Consider the following 27,616-nt stretch of genomic DNA (forward strand, 5'->3'; position numbering starts at 1 on the left):
GCTCAGTGCTCGGCTCCCTGTCCTCCCGCTCAGTGCTGGGCTCCCTGTCCTCCCGCTCAGTGCTGGGCTCCCTGTCCTGCTGCTCAGTGCTGGGCTCTCTGTCCTCCCGCTCAGTGCTGGGCTCCCTGTCCTGCTGCTCAGTGCGGGGCTCCCTGTCCTCCAGCTCAGTGCTGGGCTCCCTGTCCTGCTGCTCAGTGCTAGGCTCCCTGTCCTCCCTCTCAGTGCTGGGCTCCCTGTCCTCCTGCTCAGTGCTCGGCTCCCTGTCCTCCTGCTCAGTGCTGGGCTCCCTTTCCTCCCGCTCAGTGCTGGGCTCCTTGGCGGGGCAACACTGTCCTACACTGCCATTACTGTTTTGCTGGATTGCTGCAATGGGCAGCATATACTTCAGAAGAAAAGAGTGGGGGCATGTCTGAAACTGCAGCATTCAGGTAAGTGAAATATCTTTTTGTAGATGTAGTGGGTGGTTGTGATATAAATTTCAATCTTACACTTTAACATTGTGCTTCAAGACTTACATCTTTTCCTGAGGACCCTTCTCGCCCCGGGGGTCCTGGTACACCTGGTTCTCCCTAAGATAATAGCAAAAACAATAATAATTTCACATAAGCTTGATAACAGGAGGATGAAGCCTTTTTATCTAAAAAGATATATTACAAAGTTTTTTTTTTTTTTATATTCACTTGTTCTAATGATAGAGCCTATGTAATTCAACATGTAGTAAGAAAACCATATAAATGTATTCTTTTCAGGGCACATGCAGTTCCCACAGCTCTGTGATACGCAGCACTACATTCTCCATGTGTCACGCTATGACACCTCTATGATTCAAAACTTCCTTCTTTATCGGAATTGGTGGAGACCCCAGCAGTCAGACCCCACTGTTTAGAAGGTGATGGCCTATTCCAGCAACATAATTCATTGTTCATTCATATTTTCTATTATAAAAAGGCTACACAACTTACTCTGCTACCCGGTATTCCTGTATCTCCTCTGTGCCCCTTAAAGCCCTGAAAAACAATAAAAAAAAAAAATAAAATTTTACAAATGAATCAAAAAGCAAAGTGAATTCCAACACCAGCCCTATAAATACATATGATTCCTTCTATAAATGCTTATTTTTATTTAATTTTACCAAAAACAAACTGCTTTGAAAAATAGGTTGGTTGTTTCCACTACATGGGCACAATTTTGCAAACAATAAATGATATGCCAGAATAAAAAACTTTTTATATGTTGTACACCTTGACAAAACATTATCCTTATATACACTTCATTAAAAAAATGTTATCTCCTTTTTATAGAAATCATAGTTTTTTGAAAAGACCACTAGGGGTCCCCATATCATCAAAAACATAACCCTGTCCAACTGCAGCATCATCTTTGTCCGAGCAAAAGCACAGACAGGAACAAAGTCCAGTAAGTGAGGGCAGGACTAGCACTCTTCTGTGCTCACTCCTGTCCTATCAGACTGTAGCATAAATACAGAGAGGAGGGTGTTACAGAGCAGCCTGCAGTGATTGGAGGAAGAGATCCAGCACAGCAGATTCACGGAGGAAGTAACTACATGGTGAGAGAGGGCAGGCTCAGTGCTTGCCTCAGACATGCCCCTTCCTGAGCAGTGGATGTCAGGATGAGTGAGCAACAGAACAGAGGGATTTGTGAGCTAAATACAGAAGCTAGACACAAATTTACATTATGGGACCATGCAGGTCACGTGATACAGAGCCCAGGGACTTCTCCTGGCTCTGGGTCTGTATACTCCAATCAAAGCTTTTAATATATCTCTATGACATATCAAAACTTTTTTTTTCTAAATGACACGTACGCTATGCAGTAACTTTAGATATATCACACAGAGATGTGAAAAGTTTTGATTGGTCGGGGTGCCAGCGCATAGACTTACAAAGGATCCCGACTCCAGCAAAGCCGGATTAAGTGGCAAGCTGATTAGGGCTCTATCCAACAATTGGTGGGGGGGGGCTCCGCACCGAGATCCCCGCTGACATGTTAGTCGGACAGTAACATTAAAGGGGTACTCTGGTGTAAAACTTTGATGTATTACTTCTATTAAAAAATCTTAATCCTTCCAGTACTTATTAGCTGCTGAATACTACAGAGGAAATTATTTTCTTTTTGGAGCACAGAGCTCTCTGCTGAAATCACGAGCACAGTGCTCTCTGTGCACTCTCTGCCCCCTCATGATGCCAAGCTCCGCCCCCTCAATTCAAGTCTACGCCCCCTCCCATAGACTTGCATTGAGGGGGCTGGGCGTGACATCATGAGGGGGCGGGGCTATGACATCACAAGCTCCCAGCACTGGCTTCAGTGTTTGGAACAGTTTGTTCCAAACGCTGAGCAGCGGAATACCCCTTTAAACTAGGTGAATAAAATAGTCTAAGAATGAACCTGAGTTGGGTAAATTGGTATTGTTTGTTGGAGGTACAGTGTTCCATATTTCTAAATATGCATTGCCAGGAATCTTCATCTTACAAATCTGTTTAACTTTCTGGCACGAGTTGATTTAAAAAAATACAATAAAAAATGTTTTCCAGTGGAGTATGTGTGTCCACGAGGCAGTGTCGTCTGATCTTGTAGTCGTGTATTATTCCTTCTCGTTTTTCTCCTTCATCTTGCTAATGTACCCAATTGTAATATAAACCCAAAGAATATCCTTCAACGTGTCGACGGGATTCAAAGGCGCTGGACACTCAATTGCAGGGATCTAAGGTTTATTTACCCATGATGCAACATGTTTCACAGAAAGACTGCTTCATCAGATGCCTGATGAAGCAGTCTTACTGTGAAACGCGTTGCATCATGGGGGAATAAACCTTAGATCCCTGCAATTTTGTGTCCAGCGCCTTTGAATACCGTCGACACGTTGGAGGATATTTTTTGGGTTTATATCGGATTGGACATGGAACGGCAGCAGGCACCTATTTTTATTACTCCTATCCCTTGCTACACTTGGCGGAGTGTAACTTTGTGTGGTAAGGATCACTTCTACCGTCATAGCCGCGTTTAACAACGGTATTACACTACGGAGCGCTGTCTGTTTCTTGTTTTAGTTCAATTGTAATATAGCAAACGAGAGGGAGTAACACATGACTGCAGGACCAGACTACTCAGGGTTTGTTTGTAGTCTGTTGCCATGGATACACAGGTCTGCACAGGAGCTGAATACACAACATAGTGGAAGAATTTTAATCAGGCAAATATGCAAAGCTGCATAATTTATTTTGAATTAATAAAATGCGTCTTTGATAAGAACCGTGGATGTGACTTATTTAGTTCAGGGCGTCCATTGATCATGCCAACCTTGATTATTGGTGATGGCTGTAATGGGGGTGACATCTGCCGCGACAATCTCAGCTTTTCCCATCTTCTTCTGCTTTATTATGGCTTTTCCTGGCGGCACACCGTCACTATTCATCACCGATACCTTACGGGGTGGGGGTAATAAAGTAATGGAGTATTTATCACAGCGTGGCGGTTTTCTAAGCCCGAGCACATTCTGTTGATAAACCTCATTGCGCGTTTTGTCGCTTGTTTGTAGAGTGGAGACTTATAAATGAGACTTTATACAGGGATTGGATTTGTCAGCCGCACGTTCCTGGAGGACATTTTGGATGACAGCTGACTGTTCACACTGCCATATGGACAGCTAGAAATAGATGATTTGGTTGCTTTTAACCATTTAAGGACATGTGATTGTTGGTCTCATGAAGACGATCTCTGTCCATAGGGCATATTTGGGCATCACAGAGGGCATCCATCATTTGTGATCCCCTATTTGGCAGCCTCCTTGAAGGGGTATTCCGCCCCTAGACATCTTATCCCCTATCCAAAGGATAGGAGATAAGATGTCTGATCGTGGGGTCCCGTTGCTGGGGATCCCCACGATCTCCCTGCTGCACCCTGCATTCGTTTAGAGCATCAGGTGCAGCACCGGAGGCTCGTGATGTCGCGGCCGTGCCCAGCTCGTGACGTCATGGCCACGCCCCCTCAATGCAAGTCTATTGGAGGGGGCGTGATGGCCGTCACGCCCCCTCCCATAGACTTGCATTGAGGGGGCGTGGTCATGATGTCACGGGCAGGGCACGGCCGTGGCATCACAAGCCTCCGCCTCGCATCGCCAGTCTTCCGGCATGGAGTGATGTTCGCTTCGCGCACCGGATGTCTGGGGGGCCGCAGCCGAGATCACAGGGCTCGCCAGCAGCTGGACCCCCACGATCAGACATAATATGTCTAGGGGTGGAGAACCCCTTTAATTCCAGAAATCTACCCAAAAGGGAAGAGGACCCATCTGCAAACAGCTATATATATGCGCGTGTTTCTATACCCACTATTTGTTAGGAGTGGAGGGCAGGGACAGAATTTGTCCTGGGGCCCATGGGACTTTGGTTACACCCCTGCTTATCGCTCTTTGATCTATGATCATGTTCAGAATGTAACACTTTGGTCTCAGCCGTACTGCGGTAATGCTGTATTGGGAGCAAACGGAGGGGCGGGAACCCCTGGCCTTGACGGGGTTTTTAGTGGCCCTTTCCATATGGAATAGGGGGTAATATGGGTTACAGGAGGGATGGTTGGTGATGGGGGGTATAAGGGGTTAATTTAATGCTGCCCCTTTAAGGGTCGGCAGCAGGTGGCCTGGAAGTGAGGTGACAGAGACGTCATCTGGAGGGGAGGGGGAGTGTATATAAGGGAGTGCTATGGGGGGTGGTACTTACCAGTCGGCGTGTGGAAGCAGGAAGAAGGTCCCAACCACCCGTCCCTTTTTTGTCGTCTGGTTTGTTGGGTTTTGATAGGTGTTGTGATGTGTGAAAGGGGCCCGGGGGAGGTAGTAGTTTAAAAGATAGATGTTTGTTTTAGATTGTTCAATTGGGCCTCCTGGTGGTGGTTCTGGGCCTCAGGAGTTTGAGGGATTGTGCAGAAGGTTATCTGGGTGCCCCTGTTGGGCCAGGCGGTCATGGCCAGGGGTAAGAGTATGGTGCACAAGTCTGATTGGGGGAGGGGAGTGCCCTCCAGTTAATTTTGGTTATGTTTTTATATATAAGATATTTAACTGTTATTTATTTAGTTGTTAAATAAACGGGCCACATGGCCCAATTTTTCCACAATATGTGTCAGTGTCCTTTTTGGGGAAAAGGGGGTTATATTCGGTTGGGAGTGGGTTTAGAGGGGAAGGGATGTATCTAAAATCCCATCCAGTCAATAATAGCCCACCCTGTATATACATTAAGTAATTTCTTTTCAGTCGTACATATGTAAATTATGTATTTGTTTGAGATAAACAATACATTTCTGGATAAATGGCCTCTGTCCTTTGTAGGTCTTATCAATCATGTGATCTCTGCAGCATCGGCAATCTGAAAGTGGTCGTCCACATTGACATCACAGAGGTGTGGACCCCTTTTTCAGGACCTCCCTTTTATAAGCCTGAATAGAAAGCTACTATGTAGGGGAGACTAGACTTACATTAGAGGCTAGTCATGTAAATGTCATTGCAAGGGAAATATCTGAATGGCCAAGGCTACTCCCAGCAAAATCAACTCTTATATAACTCAAAAACAAGCAAAAGATGAGGAAAGTGGAAAAATAGACTTTTCCTTAAAGGGGTATTCCAGTAAATAAACATGGTATTCATATAAACTGGCTCCAGAAAGTTAAACAGATTTGTAAATTACATATATTAAAAAATCTTAATCCTTACAGTACTTATCAGCTGCGAAAGTTGAGTTGTTCTTTTCTGTTTGACAACAGAGCTCTCTGCTGACACCTCTGTCCTTGTCAGAAACTGTCCAGAGCAGGAGAGGTTTGCTATGGGTATTTGCTCCTACTCTGGACAGTTCCTGAGACAGACAGAGGTGTCAGCAAAGAGCACTGTTGTCAGACAAAAAAAGAACTCAACTTCAGCAGCTGATAAGTACTGGAAGGATAAAGATTTTTTAATAGAAGTTATTTAGAAATCTGTTTAACTTTATGGAGCAAGTTGACAAAAAATGTTTTGTTTTTTTTTACTGGAATACCCCTTTAAAACCAATGGAGGGGAGGTAGAGAGAGCTCCATGTGACTATACTCCTCAGACTTATCACAAAGGTTGTTTTACATGTTCAGGAAATGTCATAATAAATTACTGAGCCTCAAGTGAGAGACATTTAGTCCATGTCCCGTATCCTGTTCCTGCCTCACCGACCACCATAATTGTACACGTGTCCAATATTCAGTCACCCATTCTGACGAACGCGCGGTAAAAAATATAGATTTCCAATACTTGTTCAGAAGTAATTTTCCACTTTGCTGCTGAGGCTTTTGGGCTTCATGGGGCGCCCTCTATCATTATGTCAGCTTTTCCTGTATGTTTCAATGGAGTGAGATAAGACAATGTGCCCTATTAGACCTGGGATGATGTATTCTCAGCCGAAATCCATACGGAGAAATAAGACAAAAGAAACATTAAAAAGCCCTGTGAAATCTCAGCAGTGGTTTATCCAACTAAGAGACTGGGTGCGTGCATGAGAGCCGTGACGCCCCCTGCACTGAACTGTTACCCATGCTTGCCATGGCCCAGCAGAAATGTACTTGTTTGGAAGTCCACTCGGTTCTGGGTTCTATGATGTCCATTTGCCCTAATGTGGTAGATGGACAGGGGTTGTCTGTATGAGACATGGGACCCATTTTTAGTCTTAAAGGGGTTGTCCGCCCCCAGACATCTTATTCCCTATCCAAAGGATAGGGGATACGATGTCTGATCACGGGGTCTCGCCGCCGGGGACCCCCGCGATCTCCCTGCTGTACCTGGCATTCGTTTAGAGCGTCGGGTGAAGTGCTGGAGGCTTGTGATGTCACGACCACGCCCCACTCGTAAATGCAAGTCTATGGGAGTCATGCTCCCTTCCATAGACTTGCATTGAGGGGGCGTGGTCATGACATCATGAGCGGGGAGTGGCTGTGATGTCATGATCCTTCGCCCTGCATTGCCAGTCATCCGGTACGGATCAAAGTTCGCTCTGCGCACCCGATGTCTGGGGTGCTGCAGCAGAGATCACGGGGGTCCCCAGCGGCGGGACCCTCGCAATCAGACATCTTATCCCCTATCCTTTGGATCGGATTTCTAACGGCGGAATACCCCTTTAAGAGTGGTCCAGATTACAACGAGGTATCACCTACCTGGATCCACGGTCCGGTTCTGGAGATACCTGTTTTATTAGCATACCCAGCATGCTGTGTTCCGCCTCCATTGAGAAAAGATCACTTCCTGTCAATCAATTCCAACCTTTTTGCAACAGAAGTCTATGCGGAGAAAAGGTCGGATCTGCCAGCCAGAGGAAGAGTGTAGAGCGATGCCGCAAACATCCCTACTTATAACTTGCTTATAACTAGCGATCGCAGAAGGTCTTCGGTGCATTGGGGGTGTTTCTTTATCCCTTGGTGCACCGATGCGGCTGCCCGCCCACTCCTCTAACAATGCCTCCTAATAAATATCGGGTTGTCCCATCATAGTGATGTAACTCAAGGCCGCTACTGAGGGGATTATTTTTGGATTCCTTTCAGTCATGTGATCAGTGTATAATATGTATCTCTTCATATACTTACAGGCAGTCCTCGGGCCCCCTCTCTGCCCGGCGGTCCCAAATCTCCTGGTTTCCCCTAAGTAATAGAGAAAATAATTAATAAATGACATAGAAATAACCCAGAGGTGATAAATGATACAAAACAAAGGTGCCGACCACGGGGCCGGAGTATCGTGACGTCACGACTCCGCCCCCGTGTGATGTCCCGCTCCGCCAGCGCTATGCAAGTCTATTGCGCCCCCTCCCATAGACTTGCATAGCGGGTGCGGGGCGTGACATCACATGGGGGCAGAGCCCTGACGTCACAATACTCCGGCCCCGTGGTCGGCACCCGACAGTTTGTAAGCTGGCAGCGCGGCGTGCAGCTCAAAGAGGTGGGTGCCGAATGCAAGATTGCGGGGTATAGGGGATAAGATGTTTTAGGGCCGGAGTACGCCTTTAAGGGTTAATATGTTAAAATGTTAACCTCACCCAGGACACTGATCATATTTCCTAACAGTTTATTAGATGCACGCACAGAACTGCAGGAAAACATTACAGCAGAAGATCGGTCAGGGCATTAGGAATAGTGAACATGAGGACTTCACCCAAGACACTGATCAGAACCTCTGCTAACTCAATAAAGGGGTACTCCGGTGGAAAACATTTTTTTTTTTTTTTTTATCAACTGGTGCCAGAAAGTTAAACAGATTTGTAAATTATTTCTATAAAAAAAATCTTCACCCTTCCAGTACTTTTTAGCAGCTGTATAATACAGAGGAAAATCTTTTCTTTTTGAATTTCTTTTTTGTCTTGTCCACAGTGCTCTCTGCTGACACCTGATGCCCGTATCAGGAACTGTCCAGAGCAGGAGAGGTTTGCTATGGGGATTTTCTCCTGCTCTGGACAGTTCCTGATTACGGGCATCAGATGTCAGCAGAGAGCACTGTGGATAAGACAATAAAAGAAATTCAAAAAGAAAAGAATTTCCTCTGTAGCATACAGCTGCTAAAAAGTACTGGAAGGGTAAAGATTTTTTTTATAGAAATAATTTACAAATCTGTTTAACTTTCTGGCACCAGTTGATTAGAAAAATTAAAAAATTCCACCGGAGTACCCCTTTAAGTTAGACACAGAACTTTTGGCTGGGGAGCAAGATGCGGTGCTTCTGAGTGTGGAACAAAAATGACCGCAGCTAATGCCACCATCTTCTAGTACATGTTACTGGTGAGTAATGACATTGTGGTAAGTAATACTGATATCACTGGAGGCGGTACTCATAAAATAATACTCCAGGTGCCGCAATACAACTGCATGCTAACAAATGATCCTCATAATATGACACTCCGTGCACAGAGAGCATAAAAACTGCTTCATTTCCAATAAATAACATGGGAATATTTTCAACCTCAACAAAAAACCCATCAAATGAGATGGCGGCACTATGAGACCGCGGAGAACGTGTGATCAGTGAGTGCAGAGCGCCGTGTGTACTCGCTGGTTGTATCAGTGACTCTGTGATATATAACCCCCGGTGTGCGCCCCCCCGTGCTGCCTGCAGTAATATGTCACACAACAGGAGGGAATGCAAAGAAGACGACTCAGTCATCAGCAGCACAAACCTGAAAAAGCCCCGCACCTCACTAGAGGAACACACACTGTACTGCCAAGTATGTGCACGGAGTACTGTAGATGGAATGTACTCACCATTGTAAGTGCTTATACGCTACACCAGTGGTCTTCAACCTGCGGACCTCCAGATGTTGCAAAACTACAACTCCCAGCATGCCCGGACAGCCGTTGGCTGTCCGGGCATGCTGGGAGTTGTAGTTTTGCAACATCTGGAGGTCCGCAGGTTGAGGACCACTGCCCTACACTGCATTACAAAGGATTTAAAGGCAGATCCTCATATTTGTAGATTACATGTCATTTTTTCAGTTCCACATTCAAGTATTTTACTGTATGTCACTAGTTATAGTGTATTCTTGTATATAGGAGCAGGATTATAGTAGTTATATTCTTGTATATAGGAGCAGTATTATAGTAGTTATATTCTTGTATATAGAAGTATTATAGTAGTTATATTCTTGTATATAGGAGGCAGTATTATAGTAGTTATATTCTTGTATATAGGAGCAGGATTATAGTAGTTATATTCTTGTATATAGGAGCAGTATTATAGTAGTTATATTCTTGTATATAGGAGCAGTATTATAGTAGTTATATTATATATAGGAGCAGTATTATAGTAGTTATATTCTTGTATATAGGAGCAGTATTATAGTAGTTATATTCTTGTATATAGGAGCAGTATTATAGTAGTTATATTCTTGTATATAGGAGCAGTATTATAGTAGTTATATTCTTGTATATAGGAGCAGTATTATAGTAGTTATATTCTTGTATATAGGAGCAGTATTATAGTAGTTATATTCTTGTATATAGGAGGCAGTATTATAGTAGTTATATTCTTGTATATAGGAGCAGTATTATAGTAGTTATATTCTTGTATATAGGAGCAGTATTATAGTAGTTATATTCTTGTATATAGGAGCAGTATTATAGTAGTTATATTCTTGTATATAGGAGCAGTATTATAGTAGTTATATTCTTGTATATAGGAGCAGTATTATAGTAGTTATATTCTTGTATATAGGAGCAGTATTATAGTAGTTATATTCTTGTATATAGGAGCAGTATTATAGTAGTTATATTCTTGTACATAGAAGCGGTATTATAGTAGTTATATTCTTGTATATAGGAGGCAGTATTATAGTAGTTATGTTCTTGTATATATGAGCAGTATTATAGTAGTTATATTCTTGTATATAGGAGCAGTATTATAGTAGTTATATTCTTGTATATAGGAGCAGTATTATAGTAGTTATATTCTTGTATATAGGAGCAGTATTATAGTAGTTATATTCTTGTATATAGGAGCAGTATTATAGTAGCTATATTCTTGTACATAAGAACAGTATTATAGTAGGTATATTCTTGTATATAGGAGCAGTATTATAGTAGTTATATTCTTGTATATAGGAGGCAGTATTATAGTAGTTATATTCTTGTATATAGGAGCAGTATTATAGTAGTTATATTCTTGTATATAGGAGCAGTATTATAGTAGTTATATTCTTGTATATAGGAGCAGTATTATAGTAGTTATATTCTTGTATATAGGAGGCAGTATTATAGTAGTTATATTCTTGTATATAGGAGCAGTATTATAGTAGTTATATTCTTGTATATAGGAACAGTATTATAGTAGTTATATTCTTGTATATAGGAGCAGTATTATAGTAGTTATATTCTTGTATTTAGGAGCAGTATTATAGTAGTTATATTGTTGTATATAGGAGCAGTATTATAGTAGTTATATTCTTGTATATAGGAGCAGTATTATCGCAGTTATATTCTTGTGTATAGGAGGCAGTATTATAGTAGTTATATTCTTGTATATAGGAGCAGTATTATAGCAATTATATTCTTGTATATAGGAGCAGTATTATGGTAGTTATATTCTTGTATATAGGAGGCAGTATTATAGTAGTTATATTCTTGTATATAGGAGCAGTATTATAGTAGTTATATTCTTGTATATAGGAGCAGTATTATCGCAGTTATATTCTTGTGTATAGGAGGCAGTATTATAGTAGTTATATTCTTGTATATAGGAGCAGTATTATAGTAGTTATATTCTTGTATATACAGAGCAGTATTATAGTAGTTATATTCTTGTATATACAGGGCAGTATTATAGTAGTTATATTCTTGTATATACAGGGCAGTATTATAGTTGTTATATTTTTTAGTTGTCTACCTACTATTGGCCAAGTGTGTACATGTGATGTCCTAACAATTTTTGTATACCGTTTAAAGATACATGTATTTTTTTCTATTTGTCTTGTACCATAACGCAGGAGACTGACAATCCTCGGGTACAGTATGTAAATTCTCATTATGGTGACACAGTAGAGGGTGACATTTTTGTTCATATTCCTGCCACTATCAAGTTACTCAACAATAAAATTGACATACTGCTTCCCCAGGTGCCCCGGGCTTCCCGTCTTTTCCATCTTTACCAGCGATTCCCTGAAACCAAAGTGAAAAGGAAATGATTATAAAACTCAGCCACAATGTTATTAAAGTGTGTAAACAGCTTACAGGGGTATTACCGTATATACTCGAGTATAAGCCGAGTTTTTCAGCACGATTTTTCGTGCTGAAAACGACCCCCTCGGCTTATACTCGAGTGAACTCTCCGCCTGTCAATCCCTTCATCAGTGGTCTTCAACCTGCGGACCTCCAGATGTTGCAAAACTACAACTCCCAGCAAGCCCGGACAGCCATCAGCTGTCCGGGCATGCTGGGTGTTGTAGTTTTGAAGCCTCTGGAGGTCCGCAGGTTGAAGACCCCTGCGGCCTTCGTCCTCATTAGTGTTGCTCACGAATATTCGCAATTCGAATATTATTCGCGAATTTCGCATATTCGCGAATTCGCGAATTTCGCGAATATAGCGCTATATATTCGTAATTACGAATATTCGTTTTTTTTTGTTTTTTTTTCACAGTACACATCACAGTGATCACCCCTCTCTGCTTCCAGCTTGTGTGGTGTAAAGAAGGCTGTAATACTACTGTGTGAGACTGGCGTGCGAAAGATCGCATATGCGAAAATTAGCATATGCTAATGTTCGCATATGCGAATTTTCGCGTACTCTAATTTTGTATATGCTAATATTCACATATGTTAATGTTCGCATATGCGAAAATAAAACGAGAATATAACGAATATGCGAATATTCACGAATATATGACGAATATTCGCCCATATATTCCCGAATATTCGCGAATTCGAATATGGCCTATGCCGCTCAACACTAGTCCTCATCCAGCCCTCCCCTTTTGTTTTGTACTCACCTCCCCTCGGTGGGAAGTTAGGGTGAGCTGGTCTGGGCCATTTATGCTGCAGGGACCGTCCGGTGGGGAGGGTTAGTCGTTGTAGGTTGTCCATTTTCACCGGCGGGGCCTCTTCTCCGCACTTCGGGCCGGCCCCGGACTAGTGACGTTGCCTTGACGACGTCGCACAGGGAAGTTCATGCACAACGTCCCTGTGCGTCGTCGTCAAGGCAACGCACTAGTCCGGGCCCGAAGCGCGGAGAGGAGGCCCCCCCGGTGAAAATGGACAACCCGCAACGACTATACCTCCCCACCGGACGGTGAGTACAAAACAAAAGGGGGGGGGGCTGGATGATGACGATGGCCGCAGTGGTCTTCAACCTGCGGACCTCCAGAGGTTTCAAAACTACAACACCCAGCATGCCCGGACAGCCGATGGCTGTCCGGGTATGCTGGGAGTTGTAGTTTTGCAACATCTGGAGGTCCGCAGGTTGAAGACCACTGATGAAGGGATTGACAGGCGGGGATGATGACGGGGGTCTGGATGACTACATGGGGGGATGATGTATTTCCCACCCTAGGCTTATAGTCGAGTCAATAACTTTTCCTGGGTTTTTGGGGTAAAATTAGGGGCCTCGGCTTATATTCGGGTCGGCTTATACTCGAGTATATACAGTAATATTACTGTACGGTACATGCATCATGTGTCTTGTAGAATAACCTATGAGTAATTTTCCTACAGCGCCACCACAGGAGAAATTAGCCATTACACAGTAATCAATGGGCTTTATAAATGAGGCCATGTTCACAAGGCAAAATTTACCACCCCTTAAAATTAAATGGACAGTGATTTTTTGCCTTAATTTCCAGCAGAATTCTACAGCAGGATTCCGCAATGAGGTTCCACGGTCCCATTCAAGCAGAGGAAATTCTGCATTCTGCATTCCACAAAATATAAAGACCTGTCTTAGAATTGTGTGGAATTGCGGCAGAATATCATTGAACTCAATGGGGCTTAAATTTCCACAGAATTCTGTGTCTAGAGAAGACAGAATTCTGCTGAAATTCCACCGCAATTCTGTTGGAATTCCACAAACTCTGCTGTGTGGAAATGTAGAATTACCGCTATGTGAACATAGCCTAAGGCTATGTATGCATGACCGAATTTCTGCTATTTCGCCTTAAAGGGGTACTCCACTCCCCAGTGTTTGGAACATTTAGTTCCGGACACTGGGTTCATGCTTCGGGGTCGCCACGCCCCCTCATGACATCACATCAGACCCCACTTCCTCAATGCAAGTCTATGGGAGGGCGTGTCACGCCCCCTCCCATAGACTTGCTTTAAGGGGGTGGGGCGTAATGTCACGGGGGCAGGGCATGATGTAGTGAGGTGGCGTGGTAACCCCCGAAACCCACACCCAGCATTCGGAACTAAATGAATTCCGAACGCTGAGGAGTGGAGTGCCATTTTAAATTCTGCTCAGAAAAGCAGACTGCGGATTTTTTGCGGAATACGAGTGGAATTCTGTGCCTTTAAAATACAGATTCCACTTGAATTTCCCATTAACTTCAATGGGGCTTGGAATGGAATTCCGCAAAATTAAAAAGACATGCCTTATAATTTTGCGCAATCTGGAATGGGAACATTCTGTTGCAGGAAATTCCGCTGTGTGAATGAGACGGTGGAATCCCCATTGAAGATAATCCTCCAAGAAAGAGAGGCCATGAGGTGAGGATGCTGAACCAAACAACCCCAGTAATAACTGGTTGTACTAACCGGTAGTCCCATGAGTCCAGGGGGGCCTTTGGGCCCTGGTGGTCCTTCTTTTCCCTGAAATCAACAAAGAGAATGTTAGGAAAATGTGTTCATGGTAATCATTAACGGGGTACTCCACTGGCCAGCGTTCGGAACTAAATGTTTCGAATGCTGTTTTTGTGCTGCGGGCCATGCGCCTTCGTGATGTCACGACCACGCCCCCTCAATGCAAGTCAATGGAGGGGGCATGACGGGCCGTCATGCCCCCTCCATAGACTTGCATTGAGGGGGTGTGGCCATGATGTCACGATGTCACGCAGCACGAAAGCAGCGTTGGGAACATTTAGTTACGAACGCTGGCCAGTGGAGTACCCCTTTAAACAATCAACAATAACTTCTGTATATCGACAGGATGACTAGTTATATAGAAAATCGTATAGAGAAAGATATCCCACAAGACAGATTCGTTATCGCCCATCAGGGGCAGTGCAGGATACAAGACGACTCTTATCTATGAGTTCTAACAGGAACCGGTACACACTACAGAAGTGTTTGTTTTGTTTTGTTTTTGTTTGTTTGTTTGTTTGTTTTTTTCAATTTTGAAAAAATTATAGAAAATTCTCCCTTTATGGGAATTGCACCAGGACTTGAAGAACCTTTACACAGTAAAGACATTTTTTTGTATTATGATTTTTTTTAAACAAGTTTCTTTATAAGATCTTCCATTTCCAATCTACTGTATATCTCCTACTAGGGTAACCAATGCAGATAATTGCCTAAAAGGAAATCCGTCATCAGTGTCACCTTCATTAATCTGTCAATACAGACAGGTAGGGCAGGTGACACTGATGAAAACGATACTTACCTGGTCCTGTTCCGTGCTGTGGTTCTCCGGCAATCCTCTTTGTATCTTCAGCTCCAGTTATGACTTGGAGCATGGGCGGAGCTTAGTGACGTCACCGTTGCTGTTCTCTGCTGGGTCCTGCTGCTAGCAAAGCACAGCAGTGATGTCAGTAAGCTCTGCCCATGCTTTAAGTCGGGCCTGGAGCTCAAGATACCGAAGAGGATACCCGGAGAACCACAGCACGGAACAGGACCAGGTAAGTATCGCCATCAGTGTCACCTGCATTACCTGTCTGTACCGACAGGTTAGTGTAAGTGACACTGATGAGAGATTTCCTTCAAAGTCCCATTATAGTGGGAAATTCCCATGTTCCTGGTCCCGTCACTGGTGTCCACGGCTATTTCTGGGTGCAGGGGGCCTAAGTGTCCTGTTATTAGCAATTAAGATATCAAAAACGATGCCACTAACAATGGTCATTACATTACCCATAGGGTTTGCCACAAGGGCTGGACTGGCCAACCATAGTTCCAGTGAATCCCCTGGAGGGTTCAGGTTCTGTCACCTTATTGGGCCCAAGGTGTCAAGCAGAATCCCATTAGGAGCTAAAGTAAAGCCAATAACCACGTGCTACAGATTCTAAAATTTGTTGATTAGACTTGGGGGTGCAGTGATAACATTATTGCTTAGGTTGATTGAAGTGTATGTATGGATGGTGAGGGTTAGACATTTGGGGGGCTTTCAGTTGGATTGGGGGGGGGGGGGGGCACCAGTACTAGAAGGCATATGGAGGGGGTGGGGGTGTCGGCTTTTACAGGTTTTACATTGGTGCCCTGGAGCTTCAGTGCCCAGGGTATCACAGTCTAACATTATTTGTCCCCAAGTCTTCCATTTTGTCGTGGCATTTGACTCTGCAGAAATATGCACACTGCCTATTGGCACTAAAGTTACCCTTTAGTGGTTGAATTTAACCATTTAAAAAGTACCTGTCATTTGTAAATACTTTTCACATGTCTTAGTGACATGTCAAAAGTTTTGATCATCGGTAATTCACAGACCTTTGCCGATCAGAATGAGCTGGGAGTAGTCTGTGCTGCCGCATGCTCCTCTGCCTGTCTCAATGTCACGTGATCGAGACACACTCCATAGACTTACATGGCAAAATGGTCTCGATCACATGACACATGGGGCAAACTTCTCCAGGCTCGTTCTCCTGGTGGAGGTGGAGGTCTGAACACACAGACCCCCACCTTAACCTGACCCAGCAATTTTATTAATTTTGCTCTCCGAAAACCATAACTTAAAAAAAAAATAATTGGCTCACACACCCATATAAAGGCTTGTTTTTTATGTGGGACTAGTTGTACTTTTTACGGTACCATATTTTTGTGTTTTTGGGAGGCAGATTAACAAAACTATTGCAAATCTGACATTGTACAATCTGTTTTATGTATTTATTTTTTTACAGTGTTCACCGTGTGAGATACACAATGAGATTTTATAGTTCAGAGGGGGCCATACAAGAGACATTAAATATATACAGTATATATATATATATATATATATATATATATATATATATATATATATATATATATATATATATATTGTGACCACCCGTCTTGAGGATTAGCTCTCGGATCGTCCTGGTCACTTGCCATGGGACACGTTCCTCACAATAACACCACAGACCACAGTTCCGCATACAATTCTGGCTCCTCGCCAGCTTTATTTCCACAGGTTGCAGGTAAAACAAAACATAAACAGGAACAAAAATAAAGTCCTAGACCGTCTGGTCACTGACTATAACTCTCAGCATGCCCTGTCTATCAACTGGTGAGCTTCCCTCATCCAGTTAAAAACCCATGCCACCTGCAACCTGTTTTGCTACCAGTTCACACCTGAACTTGGACCACTCGCAGCACCTTCTGCGTGTTACCTAAACAGGGCCCGTGTGTCTCCCCCTCTAACAGCCAGCATACTGTTTCCCAGGGAGAGCACAGATTAGACTGAGACTCCATCTCATAGACACCTCCCTTCCCTGCTGCCTCATTACTTAAGAAGCAGGTGAGAGATACTGCAGGGTGAGCAAAGGAAATACACCCTTTCCTTGCCACCTTATCACAAAAAAATAAATATATATAAAACTTGGCACACATGTTACTTATATGTCAACAACAAACATAGGATAGGTGATTTAACTCTTACTCACCCCCATTTGCCAGGGTTGGGGTTTTAGTTTAAAGTCCCATACAAGTCTATGGGAAATATATGTTCCCACATAACTTCCGTACGGCTGGAGATATTTCAATAATACCTGGTACACATATAACTTATATGTCAAATAAAAATATATGATCGTTAAATTAACCCTTATATAAAATATGGGTTTTTGTTCCAAGTCCCATGCAAGTATATGGGACTTCCAGTACTTTACTCCACAAGCTCCGCTCCGCATCTCCTGGTGAATATGCCACACCCCATCTCACAAAGACACGCCCACTGATTAAGCCACACCCCTTTTATTATCTATCCTTTTTGTGCATCGGTCTGGCTTGCAAATCACACCCAGTTCCACAAAGTCACGTCCCCTTCTATTTTCAGCTTACAAAATCTTCATCACAAATCAGTCCTACCCGAGGACAGGATATGAGGATGGGATATAAGGAAGGGATATGAGGTCGAGATAGGAGGACGGGAAATTAGGTCGGGATATGAGGTCAGGATATGAGGTCGAGATAGGAGGACGGGAAATGGGGTCGGGATATGAGGTCGAGATAGAAGGACAGGAAATGAGGTCGGGATATGAGGTTGAGATAGGAGGACGGGAAATGAGGTCGGAATATGAGGTCAGGATATGAGGATGGGATATAAGGAAGGGATATGAGGTCGAGATAGGAGGACGGGAAATTAGGTCGGGATATGAGGTCAGGATATGAGGTCGAGATAGGAGGACGGGAAATGAGGTCGGGATATGAGGTCGAGATAGGAGGACGGGAAATGAGGTCGGGATATGAGGTCGAGATAGGAGGATGGGAAAGGAGGTCGGGATATGAGGTCGAGATAGGAGGACGGGAAATGAGGTCGGGATATGAGGTCAGGATATGAGGTCAGGATATGAGGTCGAGATAGGAGGACGGGAAATGGGGTCGGGATATGAGGTCGAGATAGAAGGACAGGAAATGAGGTCGGGATATGAGGTTGAGATAGGAGGACGGGAAATGAGGTCGGAATATGAGGTCAGGATATGAGGTCAGGATATGAGGATAGCGTATGAGGTCGGGATAGGAGGACGGGACATGAGGTCGGGATATGAGGTCGGGATATGAGGATAGCGTATGAGGTCGGGATAGGAGGACGGGACATGAGGTCGGGATTTGAGGATGGGAAATGAGGTTGGGATATGAGGTCGAGATTGGAGGATGGGAAATGAGGTTGGGATATGAGGTCGGGCTATGAGGTCGGGATATGAGGATAGCGTATGAGGTTGGGATAGGAGGACGGGACATGAGGTCGGATATGGGGACGGGATATGGGGTTGGAATATATGGGGATGGTGTATGAAGTCAAAAGCTTCCTCCTTTGTTGATTTTCCTCCGCAAAAAGGATTAGGAAGTAAAAATCGGGCAACACCAGGTACTCAGCTAATATATATATGAAAAGGGGAATGTTTTTTGTATTTTTTTTTTCTATTAAATAAAATTATACTAATACCCTGTGTCGTAGTGTGTGTACCCTGTGTTATCCTGTCAACATAAAACTATCATGCAGACTACCTGGCCCTGCTGGAGTCACACCTGAATAGGTGCACATACATGGCATAGCTGAGGGCCTTGTTTGCTGCCATAGAAATCCATCCATGTCCAAGCAACTTGCCCGGGTGCCGATGGGGTGATAGATACCAAAAAACCACTTAGATGCAGTCATCACAATTTGACCACGGCATCTAAGGGGCTAAATTACAAGGATTGGTGGTTTCTCTTCTCCTGTTAGTTAGAGCTAAAGGAGACCAGTGCCGGACTATTCCTGCTTCGCCAACAAAAGACGTATTGTGATCATTAAGCGGTTAAGACGCCTTTCGAAACAGCTGTCTGACACATTAGACTTGAGCTCGATAGGTTGAACGTATTTTCGGTGTTACATTGTTTCTCTCTGTATTACGATCCTGTAAACATGTCTCATTAGCAGAGTCACTTTGCTGTTTGCCCTCAATTCCTTAAAGCAATTTTGGTCTGTCCTCGTCTCTGTTTCTTCAATCCCAGAATTCAATCAGTGCTCAGCGGTTTCCCGCGGTGCCGTGAAGCCCGTTACCATCTTGTCTCTTTTGTCTCAGTAAATCACCTTTCTCCAGACGGTATTCACAGCGGGAGTCAGGCTGAGCCTTCTGGTGAGTGTGAGAGCACTTGATGGGGGAGGGGGTCATTGTAAACACGGCCCCCCGTATAAATACTGCAACATATTCCTATATTAGCTCCCTCCTCACAACTCCATTTGAATTCAACTCCTAAGGCAGTGTTTTCCAACCGGGGTGCCTCCAGCTGTTGCAAAACTACAACTCCCAGCATGCCCGGACAGCCGAAGGCTGTCCGGGCATGCTGGGAGCTGTAGTTTTGCAACAGCTGGAGGCACCCTGGTTGGGAAACACTAGCAGAATTTATCACTTATTAGGAGAAAGTTCTAAAACTTTTTCCAGTTTGGGGCATTAACAAATGAAGGAAAGGAAAACTATACACAAAATAAATATAGACAAAAAATACACAAAATAAATAAATAGACAAAAAATACTCAAAATAAATAAATACACAAAAAAACTTAAATAAATAAATAAATACACAAAAAATAAATAAAACTTATTCCACATAAAATGTTTAGTAATTTTGTGAACATTTCACTTGACCTGCATCTTCTATATAGTCTGTGGATATGCCATATAAATACCCATTTAAAGAAGAACTTCGAGAAATTACTTTTTGCTACTATAGTGCAGCATAGGCTACTATTAGACAATACTGTAGAGGTTCTTGTGTATGCCTTGTGCTTACCTGCTTTAGCTGATGTAGCAGGAATGAGGTTTTCATCCAAATTGATTGTAATTCCACTAAATTACTAAATTTCTAAAATTAATTCCTAATGCTGCCTACATTTCCCATGGATCCTCTGGATTTGCAGAGAGAGGAGGGTGGAGTCTCAACACTGCACCTGGTCATATAATTAGGCTGCTGCTGCTGCTGGAGGTCACCCAGGTGAACTGAATAGACTCATAAGTGGGTTGGGAACAGTTCGCATCATATGTAGATTGATGTATTTTCTTTTTTAGAAAAATAATGTCATAAGGCGAAAGTGATTTGCCCTATATTCACAATTGAGATGTTTTATAAAGATGTGAATGCTTTGGGATGTGTTGACATGTTGAATTTTTCCAGAATTTTTCACAAAAAAAATAAAAAAATAAAAATCAGCATTTTGGCTTCTTTTGCAGGAATTTAAAAAAAGTTGCTATAAAAATTATATATTTTTTTTTTTACTGTGATTTGCACAATTGCGGTAAAAGCACCATTTATCCAATGATTTGGGGGAAATCATGACAACCAGATCAAGAATTAAAAAAATGCAGGGTGTGTGTTAGCACAGCCTCAGGGGAGGTGTATAAGCACTATATATCCTGATCTCATAGAGATAGCAGCAGTATACAGATAGAGCTGGAGGGGCAAGGTATAACTGCTATATGTCCTGATCCCATAGAGATAGCAGAAGTATATAGATAGAGCTGGAGGTGAGAGGTATAACTACTATATATATCCTGATCCCATAGAGACAGCAGCAGTATACAGATAGAGCTAGGGGGATTTGGGATGTGATGATGTCATCCTGTAATTCACAGAAGTCAGCTGACCCAGGACTAAATAGTTTTTCTGACACATTAAACACTGTCATTTTCTGTGGGTCAGACTAGTGTTCACCTGACCCAGTTACAGTAATGATGCAGCTGTGCTGGAAAAAATAGGAGAGCAATGCCGCACTCCAAAATAGTGGAAAAGTGAAAAGGTTTTCAATCCATCAAAAATGTGTAGAGCAGCAACTCACTTGTCGCTGCTGTACACATTTTTGATGTATTCAAGAGGGACTGTTTGGGACTTGGCCTCTATTCTCTGCTGGCACCCGCACCTTATGGACTGTGTTTACAAAAGAGTGCTGCCGAATTTGTCATACACATATATATATATATCTCCAGTGTATAGTACATTGCTCAAAAAAAAATAAAGTGAACACTAAGACAACACATCCTAGATCTGAATAAACTAATCGTAGGAAATCCTTTCCTCTTTACATAGTTGAATGCGCTGACAACAAAATCACACACAAATTATCAATGGAAATCAAATGTATCTGGGACATGGAGGTCTGGATATGGAGTCACACTCAACATCAAAGTGGAAAACCCCACTACAGGCTGATCCAACTTTATGTAATGTCCTTAATACAAGTCTCAATGAGGCTCAGTAGTGTGTGTGGCCCCCACGTGCCCGTATGACCTCCCTACAACACCTGGGCATGCTCCTGATGAGGTGGCGGATGGTCTCCTGAGGGATGTCCTCCCAGACCTGGACTAAAGCATCCGCCAACTCCTGGACAGTCTGTGGTGGATGGAGCGAGACGTCCCAGATGTGCTCAATCGGATTCAAGGGAACGGGCAGCCAGTCCATAGCATTAATGCCTTCCTCTTGTAGGAACTGCTGACACACTCCAGCCACATGAGGTCTAGCATTGTCTTGTATTAGGAGGAACCCAGGGCCAACCGCACCAGCATATGTTCTCACAAGGGGTCTGAGGATCTCATCTCGGTACCTAATGGCAGTCAGGCTACCTCTGGCAAGCACATGGAGGGCTGTGTGGCCCCCCCAAAGAAATGCCACCCCACACCATTACTGACCCATTGGCAAACCAGTCATGCTGGAGGATGTTGCAGGTGGCAGAACGTTCTCCACGGCGTCTCCAGACTCTTTCACGTCTGTCACATGTGCTCAGTGTGAACCTGCTTTCATCTGTGAAGAGCACAGGGGCCAGTTACGAATTAGTCAATCTTGGTGTTCTCTGGCAAATGCCGAACGTCCTGCACGGTGTTGGGCTGTAAGCACAACCCCCACCTGTGGACGTCGGGCCCTCATACCACCCTCATGGAGTCTGTTTCTGACTGTTTGAGTGGACACATGCAGATTTGTGGCCTGCTGGAGGTCATTTTGCAGGGCTCCTCCTGCTCCTCCTTGCACAAAGGTGGAGATAGCGGTCCTGCTGCTGGGGTGTTGCCCTCCTACGGCCTCCTCCTGTCTCCTGATGTACTGGCCTGTCTCCTGGTAGCGCCTCCATGCTCCGGACACTACGTTGACAGACACAGCAAACCTTCTTGCCACAGCTCGCATTGATGTGCCATTCTGGATGAGCTGCACTACCTGAGCCACTTGTGTGGGTTGTAGACACCATCTCATGCTACCACTAGAGTAAAAGCACCGCCAGCATTCAAAAGTGATCAAAACATCAGCCAGAAAGCATAGGAACTGAGAAGTGGTCTGTGGGCACCACCTGCAGAACCACTCCTTTATTGGGGTTGTCTTGCTAATTGCCTATAATTTCCACCTGTTGTCTGTTCCATGTGAAATTGATTGTCAATCAGTGTTCTTCCTGAGTAGACAGTGGGATTTCACACAAGTGTCAGTGACTTGGAGTTACATTGTGTTGTTTAAGTGTTACCTTTATTTTTTTGAGCAGTGAGATATATATCTGTTTCTCCAGTGTATAGTATATATATATATATATATATATATATATATATATATATATATATATATCTCCAGTCCTCAGTCTTGTATAAAACTTCACATAAGACAGAAATCTTATTCTAATTTCAGATGAAAATGTTGTAATTAGATTTGTCTTTGTATTTTTGACCTTTTGGGCCGATACAATTATTCTCTGTAAATTGTACAATGAACGTCTGTGAACGTGATTGAGGTTTCCATCTATTCTATAATAGAAGCCGTGTGTACGACTCCATGAAGCTGCTCTGAGGGACCAGAAGCCATTTCTGGATAGGAGAAACTTTTATTTAAAGGGGTACTCCGGTGGAAAACATTTATTTTTTTTAATCAACTGGTGTCAGAAAGTTAAACAGATTTGTAAATTAGAGTATACAAAGAGGATTGCAGCAGCACACTTGGTCAAAAAATGGAGGCTCTTAGCGCACTTTTTGATCAAAACGTGTCCCCCATCCACCACGGGGAGGTGGCCTAATTTCGGATGGGACCCTAACACTCATTCTGAGCCTAACCCTTTCTCACAGGAGGTATTTTAATTGAAATTGATAATGTATCCAGCATGTCCCCCAGTCAGAGGCTTTGGCCCACATTTATCATTGTAGGTGTAAGTGAAGCATTTTTACACCTCTTTTTTCTGTGCTGTAATGTGTAGGAGCAACAAATGTATTAAATGGTCACAGAGCATTTGATACATTTTGTGCAGGTCACATTTTCTCAAATTTCTCTCTTCACACACACCAAAAAGCTACGCCAGGTCTGGGATGGTGTAGATTTAGAGACTTTTCAGTGGTTTTGCGCCTTTTTTGCGCCTTTTTACAAAAAGGCGCAGTTCATGAATCCCTTCTATATCATGTGTATTGCCAAAATCAGTGGATTGCAACTCAAAATCAGTGGATTGCAACTCAAAATTAGTGGATTGCAACTTAAAATCAGCAGAAATGTGCAAAAAGGCGCAAAAAAGGCGCAAATAAACCCTGCTTGTGCCTTTATGTAGACACAAAAAACTGTCTAAAGACAATGATAAATGTCGGCCAATATGCCCAGCAGAGGTGAGTGTTATGAGTGTTAGGCTCAGAATTTGTGTTAGGGTCCCATCCGAAATAAGGCCAACTACCTCCGCATGGTGAATGGGGGGGGACACATTTTGTTCAAAAAGTGCGCCACGAGCCTCCATTTTTTGACCAATGTGTGCTGCTGCAACCTTCTTTTTTTGTATACTATGTATTTGCCACAGCAACGTGCCCCTGTGTATTAGGTAGTTGTGCTGGAGATTTGTAAATTACTTCTATTAAAAAATCTTAATCCTTCCAGTAGTTATTAGTGGCTGTATACTACAGAGGAAATTCTTTTCTTTTTGAATTTCCTTTCTGTCTGACCCCAGTGCTTTCTGCTGACACCTCTGTCCATTTTAGGAACTGTCCAGAGCAGCATATGTTTGCTATGGGGATTTTCTCCTGCTCTGGACAGTTCCTGACATGGACAGAGGTGTCAGCAGAGAGCACTGTTGGTGGTTAGACAGAAAAAAAAAATCCAAAGAAAATAATATACTATGAAGCATTCAGCAGCTAATAAGTACTGCAAGGATTAAGATTTTTTTCATAGAAATAATTTACAAATCTGTTTAACTTTCTGGCACCAGTTGATTAAAAAAAAAAAAGTTTTCCATCGGAGTACCCCTTTCATCCTTCCAGTACTTATCAGCTGCTGTATGCTCAACAGGAATTTGTATATTTCTTTCCAGTCTGACCGCAGTGCTCTCTGCTGACACCCATAGGCGTGCGCACGGGGTGTAACGGCTGTGCCTGGGCACACCCTAATCAAGCCCAGGCTCAGGGGCGTCACTAGGTAATTTTATTCGGCGCCTGGGCCCCGGATGTCAGCTGCCCCGGCTTTTTTTTTAACTTCCTCCATTTTTTCAAATATATTTATAAAACAGTGGGCGCGGGCACGCAAAAGGGGACCCCGCTCAGGGCAGGTCCTCCGGTCCCAAGTTCTTAGGCCGGGGACACTGCTACTTTAGGAGTAGCACACTTCCGTGCGCAGGCACGCCCCCCCTGCCCCGGCTGCTCCGAGCAGGACGGAAGCTCGGAGCTTAAACCACTGCAGAAGGCAGCAGCCAGGCGTGACCAGGAGCCGCCCAATGTGATCTACACAGGGATCAGGGATCAAAAGATTGTGAAGGAGGGGGTCTGTGGAGGGACAGTCACAGAACAGTACGAAGAAGTGGTGGCAGAGGGGGCTGGGAAGAGGCAAATGTACAGGAGGAGGGGACAGAGGGGCAGGGGGCAGAGGAGTCTAAAGTAGGGTGCCACCTGGCCGGTATTTATATAACCAATCCACCAACTCCCAGAATGTTGCACCATATACTATACCAGTGTTTCCCAACCAGAGTGCCTCCAGCTGTTGCAAAACTACAACTCCCAGCATGCCCGGACTGCTGTTGGCTGTCCGGGCATGCTGGGAGTTGCAGTTTTGCAACAGCTGGAGGCACCTCTGGTTGGGAAACACTGACCCATACTATATTCTACTATATAGTCCAACATGCTGGGAGTTGTAGTTTTCGTTTGGGGCAGCTGCTGAGCCACAGGCTGTATCAAGGCATGCTGGGAGTTGTAGTTAGTAACTAACTGGAACTCCAGAATGTAATCAAAAAGACAAAAGAAAGCAAGCAAAAGGTCCCATCGAAACAAAAATGGAACCGTTAAAAAACACAGATCGGGGTGCAAAAAAATGCCCCTCATACAGGACATATAAGGAGAAATAAAAAAAGTTATAGGGGTCAGAATAGGAGAAAATATCCCCCGCATATGTGTATCCTGTGATGTCACGCATAGATAATTAATTGTGTGTATATCTTGTGTGTTTTTATACACCGTTTTTGCACTTTATATGGAGTCTATCCTGAGAGACTACTTATACTCAAGTGCAATAAGATAAATGTGCGCTAATCCATAGGTGGCAGGCTGTATATTTTGTAGTGTAAGTCGATATTTTATTGGAACGTAATAAAAGGTATATTTAATTGTATGGAAGGTCCCTATTCAAATCAGTGTCTATATTATTAATGTACTGGGAGACCCATCATTTTAACCTGAAAAGTGTTAATTACTACCTGCCAATCTAGCTAACAACCTACCTAACTGGTTTCCTACTTCCCTGGCTATGTAACTACCTGGCTACCTACATAGCAAGCTGGCTACCTGCCTACCTACCTGGCTATCTAGCAACCTGAATATCTACCTACCTAACTATCCATCTACCTGGCTACCTACCTAGCTATCTATCTACCTAGCAACCTAACTACATGGCTACCTAGCTAGCTAACAACCTACCTAGCTAATTGGCTATCTGGCTACCTAGCTAGCTACCCACCTATGTTGCTAATAACCAACCTTGCTACCTACCTAGCTATCTACCTAGCAACCTAACTACCTACCTGTATGGCTATCTACTTAGCTAGCTAACAATCTACCTAGACACTTAACAAGCTATCTAGCTAACAACCAACCCAGCTTGAGAATGGTGTTGTGAGGACACCGAAACGTCGCACCAAGTTTTGTTCATGGAATAAAGACACTTTTTCTTTTCACGTATTGGAGTGCTGCAGTCATCCCTTCTTTCCATGCTGTGAATTGGATCCAAGACCAGGGTCCCAGAGACTGACGTTCACCCCTACTGGCTTACTTTTTTGAAGTGCTGCTCTATCCATTTTTTTCTCTAACAACCAACCTAGCTATGAACATACCTAGCTACTGACATAGTTGCAACCTACCCATGTAGCTAGCTACCTACTTACCTGCCTACCTACCTATCTAGCTAGCTAACAACCTACCTACTTTCAGACGTATTTATCTAATGAGGGGGTCTATGGTGGGGGATAGGCCTACTTAATGGGGTACCTACTATTCCTTATTATGAGAGGGCATTGCACTGGAAAAATGCAGAGTCAAACATGTTTTTCCTGCAGATGCTAAAGAGATGGTTTTTACCTGGAAGAAGTTGACATGTCAGTCTGATCCAGATGCACAAGAAAAGGAAAGAGGACATCGCTGATCAGAAATGATGTTACCTGTGAGTCCCTAGATGTAACTATAATCCCCTATATGGTATACAGATCCTGTGTACAGCTGGTATCTACCTTTATATGATCCTGGATACAATTAATTATATAGTATACAGGTTTGCAACAAAGTCCAAGACCACAGCACCAAAAATTATAAACTGATACGTGCAAAAGAGCTGTAGTTTATTGGTTCCCCAAAAGTTTTTTTGGAGGAACCAATAAATAATAGCTCTTTTTTTCTAACTTTGGTGCTGTGGTCTTGGACTTGCTTGCATGTTTGGTATCCGGATTGGCTATCTGGATGACTACGGGGACAATGGATTTATCTAGTGCTGTCTTATCTGTTTATGTATGTGTGCATGCAAGCAAGAGTTTATTTGTGTGTTTGTATATGTGTGTGTATGTGTATGTATGTATATATATATATATATATATATATATATATATATATACACACATACGTATGCGTGTTTCGTGAGTTTGTGCTTTAGGGTGCACACCCTAATGCAATAGGCTGCGCACGCCTATGCTGACACCTCTGTTCATTTTAGGAACTGTCTGAAGCAGGAGAGGTTTGCTAAGGGGATTTTTCCTACTCTGGACAGTTCCTGATATGGACAGAGGTGTCAGCAGAGAGCACTGTGGACAGACAGAAGAGAAATTAAAAAAGAAAATAATTTTCTCTGTA

The 27,616-nt window shown here is 43.4% G+C and overlaps 1 protein-coding gene across 3 annotated transcripts in view; it reads right to left on the reverse strand.

Annotated features, from left to right (window-relative positions):
* COL22A1 (collagen type XXII alpha 1 chain) overlaps positions 1-27,616 on the reverse strand; it is a 395,576-nt gene that overhangs the window by 25,814 nt on the left and 342,146 nt on the right. For all 3 annotated transcript variants that reach the window (XM_056522812.1, XM_056522815.1, XM_056522813.1), the window contains 5 exons: positions 14,235-14,288; positions 11,598-11,651; positions 7,600-7,653; positions 963-1,007; positions 516-569 (listed from right to left, as the gene is read on the reverse strand). In XM_056522812.1, the coding sequence (XP_056378787.1) occupies positions 516-569; positions 963-1,007; positions 7,600-7,653; positions 11,598-11,651; positions 14,235-14,288 (261 nt within the window). The remainder of the gene's footprint in view (positions 1-515; positions 570-962; positions 1,008-7,599; positions 7,654-11,597; positions 11,652-14,234; positions 14,289-27,616) is intronic.

The sequence above is a fragment of the Hyla sarda genome, chromosome 5 (genome assembly GCF_029499605.1).
Source record: "Hyla sarda isolate aHylSar1 chromosome 5, aHylSar1.hap1, whole genome shotgun sequence".
NCBI lineage: Eukaryota > Metazoa > Chordata > Amphibia > Anura > Hylidae > Hyla > Hyla sarda.